General features: G+C 50.4%; 2 protein-coding genes across 2 annotated transcripts in view; both read right to left on the reverse strand.

Annotated features, from left to right (window-relative positions):
• Tnnt2 (troponin T2, cardiac type) overlaps positions 1–7,289 on the reverse strand; it is a 22,454-nt gene extending 15,165 nt beyond the window's left edge. The window contains exons 1-3 of the mRNA XM_029562196.1: positions 7,140–7,289; positions 6,014–6,068; positions 1,441–1,488 (exon numbers count right to left, since the gene is read on the reverse strand). Coding sequence (XP_029418056.1) covers positions 1,441–1,488; positions 6,014–6,068; positions 7,140–7,289 — 253 coding nt within the window. The remainder of the gene's footprint in view (positions 1–1,440; positions 1,489–6,013; positions 6,069–7,139) is intronic.
• Positions 7,290–9,417: 2,128 nt separating this feature from the next.
• Lad1 (ladinin 1) overlaps positions 9,418–13,132 on the reverse strand; it is a 17,936-nt gene continuing 14,221 nt past the window's right edge. The window contains exons 6-10 of the mRNA XM_017797432.2: positions 11,338–11,410; positions 11,093–11,230; positions 10,712–10,798; positions 10,397–10,471; positions 9,418–10,086 (exon numbers count right to left, since the gene is read on the reverse strand). Coding sequence (XP_017652921.1) covers positions 10,081–10,086; positions 10,397–10,471; positions 10,712–10,798; positions 11,093–11,230; positions 11,338–11,410 — 379 coding nt within the window. The 3' untranslated portion in view covers positions 9,418–10,080. The remainder of the gene's footprint in view (positions 10,087–10,396; positions 10,472–10,711; positions 10,799–11,092; positions 11,231–11,337; positions 11,411–13,132) is intronic.

Raw genomic sequence — 13,132 nt, forward strand, 5'->3', positions numbered from 1 at the left:
AAATGGACAAAAAATCAATTACTTGGGACATCTTTGCTCAGCTAGGAGTTCAGGACAAGAAAAGACAAGCTGTTTTCCCAGAAACACTGGCCTCCTGAAACTCCTCCTCTCTGGCTCCCCACCTGCCCAAGATACATACCTTCTACAGTTTCTTCTGCTTAAAAAGAAAGCCAGGACAGAAAGAGAAGAGAGAAGTGATGGGTCAGTTTCCAGCTTGCTGTCCTGGGACATCTTTGCTCAGCTAGGAGTTCAGGACAAGAAAAGACAAGCTGTTTTCCCAGAAACACTGGCCTCCTGAAACTCCTCCTCTCTGGCTCCCCACCTGCCCAAGATACATACCTTCTACAGTTTCTTCTGCTTAAAAAGAAAGCCAGGACAGAAAGAGAAGAGAGAAGTGATGGGTCAGTTTCCAGCTTGCTGTCCTCCATCTGAATGTGCATCCCCATATGTGCTTACCTTCCTGCTCCCTGGGTGTGAAGGAAGGTACTGTCAGCACCCATGGACACCCTTACTCACAGCCCTCCACACACAATGGCCTTTCCCCCAAGATAGCCAGCCCTTTTTTTTTTTCCTTTTCCTCTTGCTTAATGGAGCTCTCTCCTTGGCCTGCCCTGTGAAGGCCCCTAATAGCTGGCTTCTCAGCCAGCACTACTTGCCACTGTTCCCCACAAACCTCTGTATCAACAGTTTGGGCATCTTCAGCAGTCTGCCCACTTCACCTCTGAGCTTCTCCCAGGCAGCATCCCTTTTTAGAAAGCCCTTCTCTCTTTTCTTCCAAGTCTGTCTCCAAATGTCACCAGGTGAGGCCTGCCTTCTCCATAGAGCTGCCCTTAACCATCCCAGCTCCCACTTCCCCTCTCCCCTGAGCTCCTATACTACCTCAGCCACCTCTGCCTTCATGCCCCTTTACTACTTCCCTCCATGGTTCAATCTAGCAGCCCAAGGGGAAAGGAAGTTCCTTGAGGGCCTACGTGTCCTCCCTGATGACACCTCACCTGGGGTACTTCTTAGTTTGCCTAACTCTGCCTCCCCTCTGGTCTCTTCAGGACAGGCCTGTGGACAGGCACTATGGGGTAACTAGGGATCCAAGGAGGAATGATAACCCTGGGCACAGGGGCAGGTTGGGTAACATCATCAGTTCTGTGGCCTCAAGGGAGCCATAGAACTGTTATCGGTTTCAGGAGCCCCAGCTCCCCTGATAGTGGCCAGTCCACTAGCCAGGTAGGATCCTGTTGACCCTGGAACTGAGACCCTGCATTCCAGAAGCCCACAGCTTGAGGTCTGACTGAGATCTGCTGCCTAGGTACAAGAGTGAGAAGTAAAGGGAGAAATCCCAACTCCAAGTCCTAGAAACAGGCCCAGTCAATCCCACCAGGATCCGAGGGCAACTGGCTGACTCTTTGGTCAGATATGATGGACAGGGTGTTCACAGATACTTACTCCTCGTACTCCTCCACCACCTCCTCTGTATCAGACATGGTCTCGGATCTCCCTCCAAAAAGAGAAAAATGTCAGTGCAGATTGAAAGAGAAGGCTGATTTCCTTAGCAGTCTTCTTCACCCAAGCTGTAGAGGGCATAGGGTGAATTCACAGTGTGACCCACAATTAAAAGCCAGTTTCCTCCTCTGTAAGGAGGGCCATGATGCATTCATCATAGGAAGGCAGTCAGCTGGTGTTCATTCATGTCCTGCTCCTGAGCAGGCATGCACCAGGGATTTCTTATGGCCTCAAAGCAATTTTTCACCAAGTTTCTCCACTTTATAGCCCACTGAAGCATTCAGGTGAGCAGAGTATGGATGAGCCCCATCTCTGTTCTTATCATGTGTTCATCCTGGCACAGAGCCCCCCCTGGGAAACTGGTGACACCTGCACAGCATGGAATGCTACTGAACAGTGAAAAGAGATGTGCCGTTGCTTGAGGAAAGCCAAGTGCAAAGGTCATATGCTGAAGGAGTCCATATATATGACATTCTTGATGTGAAGAACGGGGTCAGGGCTCATGAGGAGGGTGGGAGGGAAGTGAGATGGTACTAAAAGTATGCACGAGGGATCTTTATGGATCTTTTCATTATATTTATTTATTTATTTATGTGTATGTGTGGACATCTGTATGCATGAGCATACATGTCACAGCACATATGTAGAGGTCAGAGGACAACTAGTTCTCTCCCAGACATCAAACTCAGGACATCAAGCTTGGAAGCAATTGCTTTACCCACTGAGCCATCTCACTGACCCCGTCTTGACTGTGGGATGAACACATGAACCTACCCAGGTTACAACTACATAGAATTTAGAACAAAGACAGTACAAGTTAAGCTGGGAAGTCTAAGTACTGGATTGGCTGCACCAGTGTCTACATCTGGGTTATATAGTTATATAGTTTTTTATATACTATATAATTTTGTAAATATTTTCATCTGGGGAACTTGGGAAGAGAGTACATGAAATCTCACTTTGCTGTATTCTTTTTTCTATTTTTTATTTATTTTCTTTTCAATTATCTGTATATGTGTGTATCTGTGTATGAGTATATGCACCTGTGAATACAAGTGACTATAGAGAGAAGAAGGCATCAGACCCCTTGGAACCAGAGTTACAGGCAGTTGTAAACCACCTGATATGGGTACTAGCAACTCAACTTGTGTCCAGAGCAGTATGCTGCCTTAACTGCTGAGCCATCTCTCCAGCTCCTCTGTGTTGTTTCTTAGGACTGTATATTAATCCACAGTGTCTCAATAAAGATTCCAACTAAAAATAGTTTCCAGGACTAGAGAATGGCTCACCAATTAAGAGCACTGGCTGCTCTTGCAGAGGACCTGGATTCAATTCCCAGCACCCACGTGGCAGCTAACTACTGTCAGTAACTCCAGTTCCAGGGGAATCCAAAACTCTCATCTGACCTCCGAGGACACTGAATGACATGGATGCACTTATACACATAAAATAAAAATAATATTTAAAAAAAATAGTTTCCTTGGAGAACTCATTTTGAGATATTCCTGTCACTGAGACAGGAACAAATTTGGATTCAGGAGATTCTGTTAGCTTGCTATGGTGCTGGGGCAAGTCTTTACAGCATCTTTGAACCTAAGTTCTCACTCTGCATGATAGAGGGAGTACAGACATCTCTGTTGAGAGGGCCTTATGAAGATCCTATAGATATTAATGGAAGTGGAAGCCTGGCCACGTGTAATTATATGCAGGTGTACTGACAGGGAGACGCCACAAGGAGAAGTGAAAAGAGCCAGGCCTCAGTGTGAGATTAATCTGGTTTTGAATACTGGCTCCCTGGTACCTTTGAATGTGACCTTGGACAGCTCATTTCACTTCCCTATACCTTGGTTCCCTTTGGGATGAAATTACTCCTCTCTTGGGTGAATGAAATAGGATGTAAAGATTAAAGCCAGTGTAAAGTGCCTGGCCCAGAGTAGGTACTCAAGCCATAGCAATTATAACCCAATTCCCCCAGCCATATCAGTGCCTAACCCAGGAACATTATCACATGGACTGAAATGTGAACAGCAACCCCTATTGTTTGCAATATGACCTTCCTGATAATGGGGTTGCAAGGGAGATGTGAGGGTGAGGCTCAAATGGAGTACAAGCAGACTGATGGACAGGTCCACTGTCACATCTTTCTCCTGTGCCCTGCTTCCTGGCCCCCACTGCAGTCACCCTCTGCAGCCTGACCCACACTGTTAATGTGAGGATGGTGGGACATGGATGGTCTTGTTCCTGCCTTCTTCATTCTTCCCCGTATATCCCAATGCAGTGTCTGAGACCCAACCCATCTATGGACAGCCATGAAAGTCAATGCCCTGGTGACTACCACAGGCAGCCCTGTTGAGACCTAGAGATTCTCAGGAATCTGCCACTCCCTAGCTGTCATTCTGGGTAGAGACTGCCTCAGACTCAGCACCACTGTGGCTTGGGTGAATGCAATAGGATGTAAAGATTAAAGCCAGTGTAAAGTGCCTGGCCCAGAGTAGGTACTCAAGCCATAGCAATTGTCCCTTGGTTAGGGACAAGCATGGCAAGTCTCTGTTCCTTCTGCTGAAGTAGGACAGGTACAATGTGGAGGAGGCCTGCTCACATGAATCTCTGGACAGCAGCCCTGAGCTACTTGCCACCACCATCCCCTATATTAGGGTAAGAGAGAAAAAGATGTCAAATGTGTAAGATGTCTTAACAGGAGACGGAGTTGTATTCTGCTAAGACTCAAACACAAGATGGTTTCCACCTGGATGTCAGGATGAATGTGAGCCAGAAAGGGACTCCCTGAGCCTTGGATGGGTAGGAGTTTTGTGGTAGCCAAGCCATGCCCAAATCCCAGGGGAGTGGCCAGAGCCTGTGGGGAAGAGTTCATGGCCTTAGGAAGAAGGGAGAGCTCTTGGGAGAAAGGTGTGTTGCTACACACCTCATCATGGCCAGCTTCTCTCCTGCCATGCTCTACCACCAGCTTAGAGCCACTGAGTATCAATCACACTGGGCTCAGAAGAAGATGAAGCAACTTGGACTCCCTTCCCTGCTCCCAGGAGCACCATCCAGCTCTCAAAATAGCACACAGACCACAGGCTACAGAGGCTGGAGGAGTGCTTTTAGCCAAGGGGGCACACCAAAGCCAGGTGGATCTGATGAGGGCAGGGTCTGAGCCTAGGAGCTCCTGAACAGGAAGAAGTAGGGAACCTAGTGGGGTGGATATTAGCATTGGGTGGGGGGGCGGCAGCTGCACTTCCACCAGCTACTTACTCCCCTCACAGCAAGTGATTAGGGTCACCTTTCATAAGAAATTAAGCAAATCAGAAGACAGAAAGAAGACTGCCCTTAGGAGTCAAAAGATCTGAGTTTTTAACACAGGTTTTGCTGTGTGGCTTAAGGCAAGTCACTTAAGCTCTCCGAGCTGGTCTATCTACAAAATAGGTGTGTTTCAAGTTCTAGCCTTGATGAGTTTCTGAGGCACATGGGCTCTGTCCTTCAGTCCTTGCTTCCAATATTGAACTGGAATCTTCCTAAAACTACAGCTGTTAGCCCACCAGGGGAGCTCAGAAACAGCAGGGAGAGGGTAGAAGGGAGGGGTGCAGACAACTTGATCCCCTCAGACTCTTCTTTTGGCCTGCAAAAGGGTCAGAGGAGGAATCTTGGAGGTTAGGAGGCTTTCTAGCTGAATTCTCTGTGGAATGTGCTGGAAATTCCTTATACTCCAAGTAATCACCTCTCAAATAGACCGTCAGTGTGCCCAGAAGTCAGAAAATCTCTGTCTACATTCCAAGGCACAGAAAAAGGTCTATCACTAAAGGCATGTTGGTAAGGGTCATACAGGAAGGGACATAGTAAGTCCCAGGGATAACCTTTCAATACTGGCAAGCTTAGGGGTGCCTCCTGCTCCATCAGTTCCCCCAGTGCTGCCTAGCCAAGATAGGAATCACGCCTGGCCACAGAAATCATTGACATGTCTGCTTGGAGAAGCCCCAGCAGGCCCACCTGCCTTGGGACAGCATCTGAGTTCCTGCACTTGAGAGCTGGGCCCTATCAGCTGATATGGCCATGGTCTCACCTTGCTCTCAGGGCTTCTAGAAGAACCTGCCTGGGAAGGTTCTGGGGGTGCTTAGCCTGGAGCCGGGGAGATGGACTGAGCAGTCTAGGGGGATCCCTATTAGCTAGGATTCCATTGTATTTGGGATGGGCAGAGGCCCAGCAATGACCTAGGCCACTCTCCTTACAAGAAAAGGCCCAGGGAGGGAAAGTGACCTACCCAAACCTTCACAACCACACATCTTTAGTGGCAGATCAAGAATGCAGGCCCTCTCCACCCTCCTGCACTACTCTTGGAGTCTATTCTAGAAACATCTTCTCTGAATGTGGTCCCCTCTAGGAAGGACCATGGGTTCCCCCCAACCTGGAAACCACTGAGAGTAGACACTGGCAGAAGCCAGGGAAACATGACAGGATCAAGACCCTCACATCCCCCCACCCCACTGTGTTCTTCCCTTGAGCCTCTCCCCAGTCCTACCTCTGAACAGGGGCTGCACACAGGTCCTGAGGTATCTACTGAGCCTCGGCAGGGACTGGCCGAGGGCAGGACATGGAGAGGCTTTAAGCAGGCATGTGGGCTGGGGCCTTGCAAGCCAAGCCCTGCGGTGGGAGGAATGTGCAGCAGGACATGGGGGGAGGGGCACAATGGGGGGTTTTGGCTGCTATTTTGGCAGGTGCCAGGCACAGGGCTAAAGGAACAAGTACCCCACGCCATATAAGCTCATGTGGTCCTCCAGCTGCTCAGATAAGCTATTTAAAACCAGAACAGATATGCAGGGAACAGACTTGTAACATAAACCAGCTGTCCCTCTTGAGAATCCTGATAAAACAGATGCCAGCAGCCTAGGCCTCCAAGGACAAGCTGGGAGCAGAGTCGGGGGCAGAAGTCAACCTTTGAGACACTGCAGGAGCCTCTGTGCAGGTCCTGGGAAGCAGAAGGCAAAGCGCTCCATTGGAAACGAGACTGGGGGTAAAGATATCTTCTGGGCTGCTGGCTGCTTCTAATGGGCCAAGTGGCCGAGGTAGATTGCAGACTCTGCAGGCCTTGGTGAAGGCAGCTTAGTGGTTGTTCTCCATGACCCCCAAGACCATGTGTCATGTCTTCCTCATTTGGGAGTGGACTCCAACTGTTAGACACAAGTTAGGTGGCCATTCTCCTTGGACAGGCATCTGGGATATGTGAGGAAGATGAGGATTGCTGGAATTTTTTCAAGGTTAGTGACTTTGGCTAGCCATGGTGAGTGACTTTACTCCACTTGCCCACTAGATCACAAGATCCATAAGGCCAGGGCTTTTGCTGTTGGCCTGTATGTGCATGTCCACGTGCCCATTCAGAGTGGTTGGCATGGGGTGGGGCTCAATGTGTGATGAAAATGAAAGGGAGAGGAAAACAAGTGTGTTGGGGGAATGGCGCAGAGTCAACCCTCTGCACTCTCCCCTCCTTTGTTACTCTGTTACTTCAAAGCAGATCCTCCTTACTCTGAGGGTCCTGCCCTGAACCAGGTTCACCTCCTCAGGTGTCCTAAACACTGAATCCCCTCACCCTTCCAGATCTTGTCAGTGATCCACTCTTCTCCTTTCCACACAGAGTAAGTCAGCCTCACCCAGTCTTTGCCCTTCAATTGTGTGACCGTATGTTCAGGTTCTCCTTTAGTACTGCCACTTAAGAGTCCTATTAAGGATCCTCTGCATGCAGGGCCTCCACACTGCTGGCGGATTTGCATGTTTCTCAGCTGATACCATCCCCTTTCCATGGTCCCTAGCAGCCTTCAAGCCCAGTGGCTTTGATCCCCCAGTTCCAGGCTTATCCCAGCCCATGTGGGTCTCTATGCTGCCAGCAGGTCAGCAGCAGGGCAAACTGAAGCCACAGGCCCGGGGGCAGTGTCCTGGGAATGGGCAGGGCCTTACAGAAGCAGAGGAAGAGGTAGATGGAGGGAGCAGACTTAGAGGGATGGTTGGAAGCAGCAAGATGACCCCAGAAAGGGCAGGACAGCCTCCTCCTCATGTCTCCTTCTAACGCACCAAGAATCTCCCAGATCTTAGGAATTGCTTTTCCTAAACCTTCTCTGTATTTGAACTACTTTTACTATGTCACCATTTCAAAAGAGCTCAACAACCCTTCACACAGGCCCTGGCTGGTCTACATGAACACCTGAAAGAGGGATCAATTTGGGTATCTATCCACACAGAGCACTCCCTTCCTAGGAAACCCCAGTAGGTTCTTAGTATCTGTGGACCCTAGGTGTGAGGATTCATCCAGACAGCTGAGGCAGCCACTTAGCTAAGGAGAAAGGCTAGTCACCACCCAACAGCCACACCAGGGCACAGCAGGGTGGCTCCTGCAGCAACTCGGAGGCCTAGGTTCTTACAAATAGTCATGTTCCAACACTCATAGCAAACAGGCAGAAAATCATAAACAGAATGGTCTGAGAAGTGCAAGGGCTGGTGTGTACAGACTGGGATACTCACAAGATGAGGAACATTTGTAAGGTCACAGGGCCACTGAGGCAGGGGAGCAAGGAGCCAGGTCAAGGTAAGTGGTAGACTTGCCTCCAGGGGGTGTTTAAGCATCACCTCCCTCAAGAGCACCCCCACCCTCAATCTGTCTCCAGTCACCACCTGCCCCTTATCACCAGCAGCGTGTCTCCTGTTCATCAGTTACCTCCAGAGCAAAGAAGGGCCCAGGTGGAGTTGTGGAGTGGAGTTGCCCCAACACCCTCCCCAGCAGTAGGCACAGAGTCCACACCATCCTGAGCCTGCAGCTGCTGAACAGCCCCTCCATCACCTAAGGAGACGCCCATGAGCCTCTCCTAATAAGAGTCTGTGAGAGGACAGCTGTTGGCTGGAAAAGTTCACCTGCCAGGGAACCTCCCAAAACCTCATGAGCATCCCAAAGCCCTTTGAGGACTCCTGCATGAACTCTGAGATTCAGAGAAGGGAAAGGTCTGGGATCATACTCAGGCTTCCCAGCAGGGCCAGAGCAGTTAAGACCTCCTTAGTCTCCAGATGAGTCCCTTCCCTCTGCCCTGCCTATCTTTCCATCAACACAAAACTACAGATCGTGCCCTTGGCAGGATGCTCCAGGCAGGCCTCCAAGGCCCGCTCCCCCAGTTCAGCACAGGAGTGGGATCAGTTGCAGGAGACTCACCCACAGAGAGAAGCCAACCCTGGGGAACTGGGAAGACAGCACACGTGGAGCCAGAGGGCTTCTGTCCCCTGAACCATAGGACCCAAGACAGGGGCCCTCACCGAGGATGACAAAGACAGGCAGGACTGGCTGCTTCTGCCCCATAAGCCACAGAAGCAGAGGCCTAGTTGCTGCCCTTTTAAGCCATGTTCTGAGAAGCTGTGAGGTTGCCCTAGGCTACAAAGAGGATGTGGGCAGGGTCTGCACCCAGGCTCCCTGGAGCTGGTTCCAGATGAAACTAGAGCAGTCAATTGGGAGTAAGAGCTGTGACAACTAAAGAAAAAAAAAAAAAAAAAAAAAAAAAAAAAAAAAAAAAAAAAAAAAAACTCCTTTGGACTCTAGCCTTAAAGGGTTTGCAGGGCACCAACTGCCTGTCTCAGTTTGGCTTCTCCTGAGCTCTCTAATGGCTCAGCATTCTGCAAGCCCACAGGGGCCAAGGTACTGAGGGTTGAGGGTGTGGAGGAGAAAGCTCTGGGATGAAAGCTGGGATGGAGGGACGCTTCATACCATACGTGGCAGTTTTGCACTCTAAGTCACCAAGCTAGGGCCACTGGTGGCAAGCCTACCATCTTAATGTGAGAGAGGAGCTAGGAAGGTGAGCCTCCCTCCACCCCAGCTACAGTTTCTTCACTCCCTGTAGCTCATTTCTTAGGAAACCAAAGGCTCTAGTGATGAATCCATCCTTACAGTATCAGTCACACCTGAGAGTGAATGAGTTTATCAGATACTTCCTGAGAACAGATTTTTCCAAGTGAGGATAAGACAAGTGGTAACATACAAAGGCACTGGGCTCCTGGCTAGGGCAGCAGAGTGGTGGGGAGGGGACACAAAGCAGGGAGATGGGGCACATGGGATGCACCTGGTGACTCCTTCCCAGTCTGGCTTGAGTAAGCCTCAGGGACCATATTGAGTAGGTCCAGGCCTCAGTGTGGGGATGTCACGGACACATGGAGTACTTGCTGGGAGCAGAAAAGACAGGTAACTCTGGAGTTGGCAGAAAGAACCCAGTCTGACCCTGGAAGTGAGAAGGAAGGGAAGTCTCTAGGTAGGACATGGAGACTCCATGGCTGGCATGTGCCCAAATTGTGTCCTGGGCTTTCCTGCGTCCAGGATGTGCTATGCCTGTAGCAGGGCGAGAAAGTGCCAAGAAACACCCGCCCCAGCCTGGACTGGGAAAGAACTGGGGGAGTGTCACTCATGTTCCTGACTCCCAAAGGCCCTGGTCAGAATGGCCCAGAGCCAGAAAGGGAGTGAGAGTCAGGGATACTGGGAGGCAGTGAGAGTCAGGGATACTGCTGCGGGGCCATGAGAAAGTGCCCTTGGGATGCCGGCTTGCAGGTCTGTTCTGGCAGGGCTTGTCACACCTGTGGGACAAAGGTCAATTAGAACATGGAAAGGGGTCCTTGAGGCTGTGGGAGAGGGCACCTGTGGACAAAAAGGCACCCCTTTGCCCAAATCTACACCCCTACTGGGCCAGAGACCCAAAACCTGCTGGTCAGATGGGGTAGGGCTTTGCAGAGCTAAGGTCAGCCAAGCCAGCACAGGGCTCCCATTGGGTAGGTCATCTGAGCACACAAAGAGGAAATTATGGGACCACACACTGGCAGGCCAAATCAGCATATGCATGGATGGATTTTGGGGTCTTCCACTGTTTCTCAAGGCTGCCCCACTCACCTCTGCATCCAGAGAGGTGGCTGACTTGTTTCCCCATTGAGCCCTCTTGGTGACTGCTGCTTCTCTCCGCATCTCCTGGTTGGGAACATCAGAGTGGAGGCCAGGGACTCAGGAAGGACTAAAGAGGGACTTGAGACCACAACCTGTCCCCTGTTCAGGATGTCCTCACTCTTCCTGAAGGCTAAAGGACTGCTGTTTTTGCCCATAGTTCACCCTCCTGCCACCATCTCTTCTGAAATAACCCATTGCTAGTGGGGCTATCCCTCCTCTGACCAGATTCTTGTACCCTATAAAAGACACAGGGGTTAAGAGTACCTGGGGGACCTGGTCTCCAGACTCTTGGGACCTGCTGATCCACAGGTTCAGCCTTGACGTCACAACCCCTGACAGCCGCAGGTTCTCCTAAAAAGAAAGGTTCACATTTGAGGGTTTAGGACCCTGGCAATAGTGAGGTTCTTCCGGTAGCCATGAAATTTGTGCACTCAGCACAGGCTGTATGTACTGGGGTAGTCTCCACCCCAGGGAGATCTGTATCCAGTTAAGGAGACTCAAGCCACTCAGGAACATAAATGATAAGTCAAAGTTCTGCTACCATTGACAATATAGAGTTTGCAGCACTGCCAAGGCCTAGGTCCCATCTTTGGGGACATCAGAGCTCATCAGCCCACAGCCCGGCATCTGGGCTCTGGCCCTCACCTTGCGGCTGGAGGTTGGTTCTGCACGACTCTGGTTTGCCAGTTCCTTCTCAAAGAGGTGGCGCTTGCTGGCCACACCGGCAGGAGCCACCATGAATTCAGTGCGGGAGGAGCCTGGAGACCTGACAGATTCTGATCTCTGCAAATAAGAGATATGGCTGCTGAGCTGTGTCTGTGAGGTTCCTCAGTGATGCCTGCCACCGTGGCAGGGGCTTCCACCCCTCTGGAGGAGCCCTTCGCCCCTACCTGTATGGCTGTGTGGTATCTCTCCAGCTTCTCTCCTAGCTTGACTGTGCTAGCCGGAAGCCTCACACTGGCACTGCGGGATGGGAAGACAGGACAAGATGAACCAGGTGAGATTCTGTACTCCAGAGAACATGCCTCCATTACACAGTGGACTGCAATAACTTGATCAAGGTAAAAGCCATACGCTTCAGGAAATTTTCCCACCTCTGAGAAATGGCCCATTCAATAGGACATCACACGATCAGAAACATTTCCCACTGCTTCCTCCATCCCTCCCCCTTCCCCATCCCATCACTTCCTCCAAGAACACCTCCTGAGCCTGGGCCTTCCTCTCCACTTCCCTCCTCCACTGTGCCTGTCATTTCCATCTCTGCCTGCCACCCTCCCCTGTCCCAACATTGCCACCAGACTGTTCCTACATCAAGCAGATCTTACCCTATCTTTCTAGCTCAGTACCTTGGAGCCACAGGACAAGGATCCAGGTCCCTGGCATAGAACACAAAGCTCCCATCAACTGATCTCTGTCTCCCTTCTTGGTGCTAGCCCTGCTCTCTCCCTGACACATGCCTATGGGTCAGACAGCCTCTAGGTACCCTGTGTTTCATTCAGCATGCCTTTTTGAATGCTGTTCCCTTGATTTAAAATGACATTCCTGGGGGATGGAGAGATGGCTCGGCAGTTAAGAGCACTGGCTGCTCTTGCAGAGGACCAGGGTTCAGTTCCCAGCATCCACATGGTGGCTAACAACTGTCCGTAACTCCAGTTCTAGAGGATCCGATGCCCTCTTCTGCCCTCTGAGGGCATTGTAAAACATGGATGCACTTACATACATGCAGGCAATATACTCATACACATAAAAAAATAAAGTGTCATTCCTCTAGTTTTCCATCTGAGAACCCCCCAGTAGTCCTTGACGTCCCAAGCTGAATGCTGAGACTGCTCCCTGACACTGCCCCAGCTCTCCCAGATGGAGCAGTCACTATGGTCTCTGTGCTCCCAGCCCTTGATTCACATTCCTATCCCTGCATCTGCCTGCTTGGGTGGCAGTGTTTAATGGTCTTGTGTGAGTTGCATCAGGCTAGCAACTATGTCTTGTCTTTGTTCTCTTCCTGCTCCATCCTCAAGTCCAAGATTGAGGCACAAGAGGCCTTGTTAGACGTTTAGTTGGCAGATAAGTACAATGAAATGCCTAACACAAGCATAACTATTCTTCAGCTCTTATCTCATTTTTTTCCCTCCAGTGTACCATCTTCCATCTAGTTAGCTCAGTGTTGCAGGGCAAGGGTACTTGCTAAACATGCAGGTTCCAGGTCCCTCCCCAGGCCTGCCACAGCTGAGTTCTGCTCCCTGATCTTAGTCATAGTCTCCCTCTTGGAAGGTCCTCCTACCCTTTCCATCCCAACTCCAAGACAGAGAAAAGCCCCCTTCCCCTTCAGAGCCCCCATCCAAGCAGTAACTTTTTTTGTTTGTTTGTTTTTTAATCATTATTTTTTTAATTTTTTTTTTCATACAGAAGAATTCATTCCAAAGCAACTGACATTGAGACGTTTTCCCATGCATTTCTAATCTCTATATACATGACTATCACTGGTCACAGTCGCCCACCTTCTGAGCTCCTCGGCACCTGAGCATGAATACAAACTCGTCAGATAGACAGCCTTCCTCTCCCACTAGAGGCTCCATACTCTGCCATCCCTGTCACTGTCCACTGTGTTGTCAGCACCCTCATCCATTCCCCCTGTCTGCCCTTCTGGTAAATCTAGTCAGCCAGAGGTCCCTGTTCCAGGAGGGTCAG

This window comes from Nannospalax galili, unplaced genomic scaffold (genome assembly GCF_000622305.1).
Source record: "Nannospalax galili isolate Female #2095 unplaced genomic scaffold, S.galili_v1.0 scaffold113, whole genome shotgun sequence".
Taxonomy (NCBI): Eukaryota; Metazoa; Chordata; class Mammalia; order Rodentia; family Spalacidae; genus Nannospalax; species Nannospalax galili.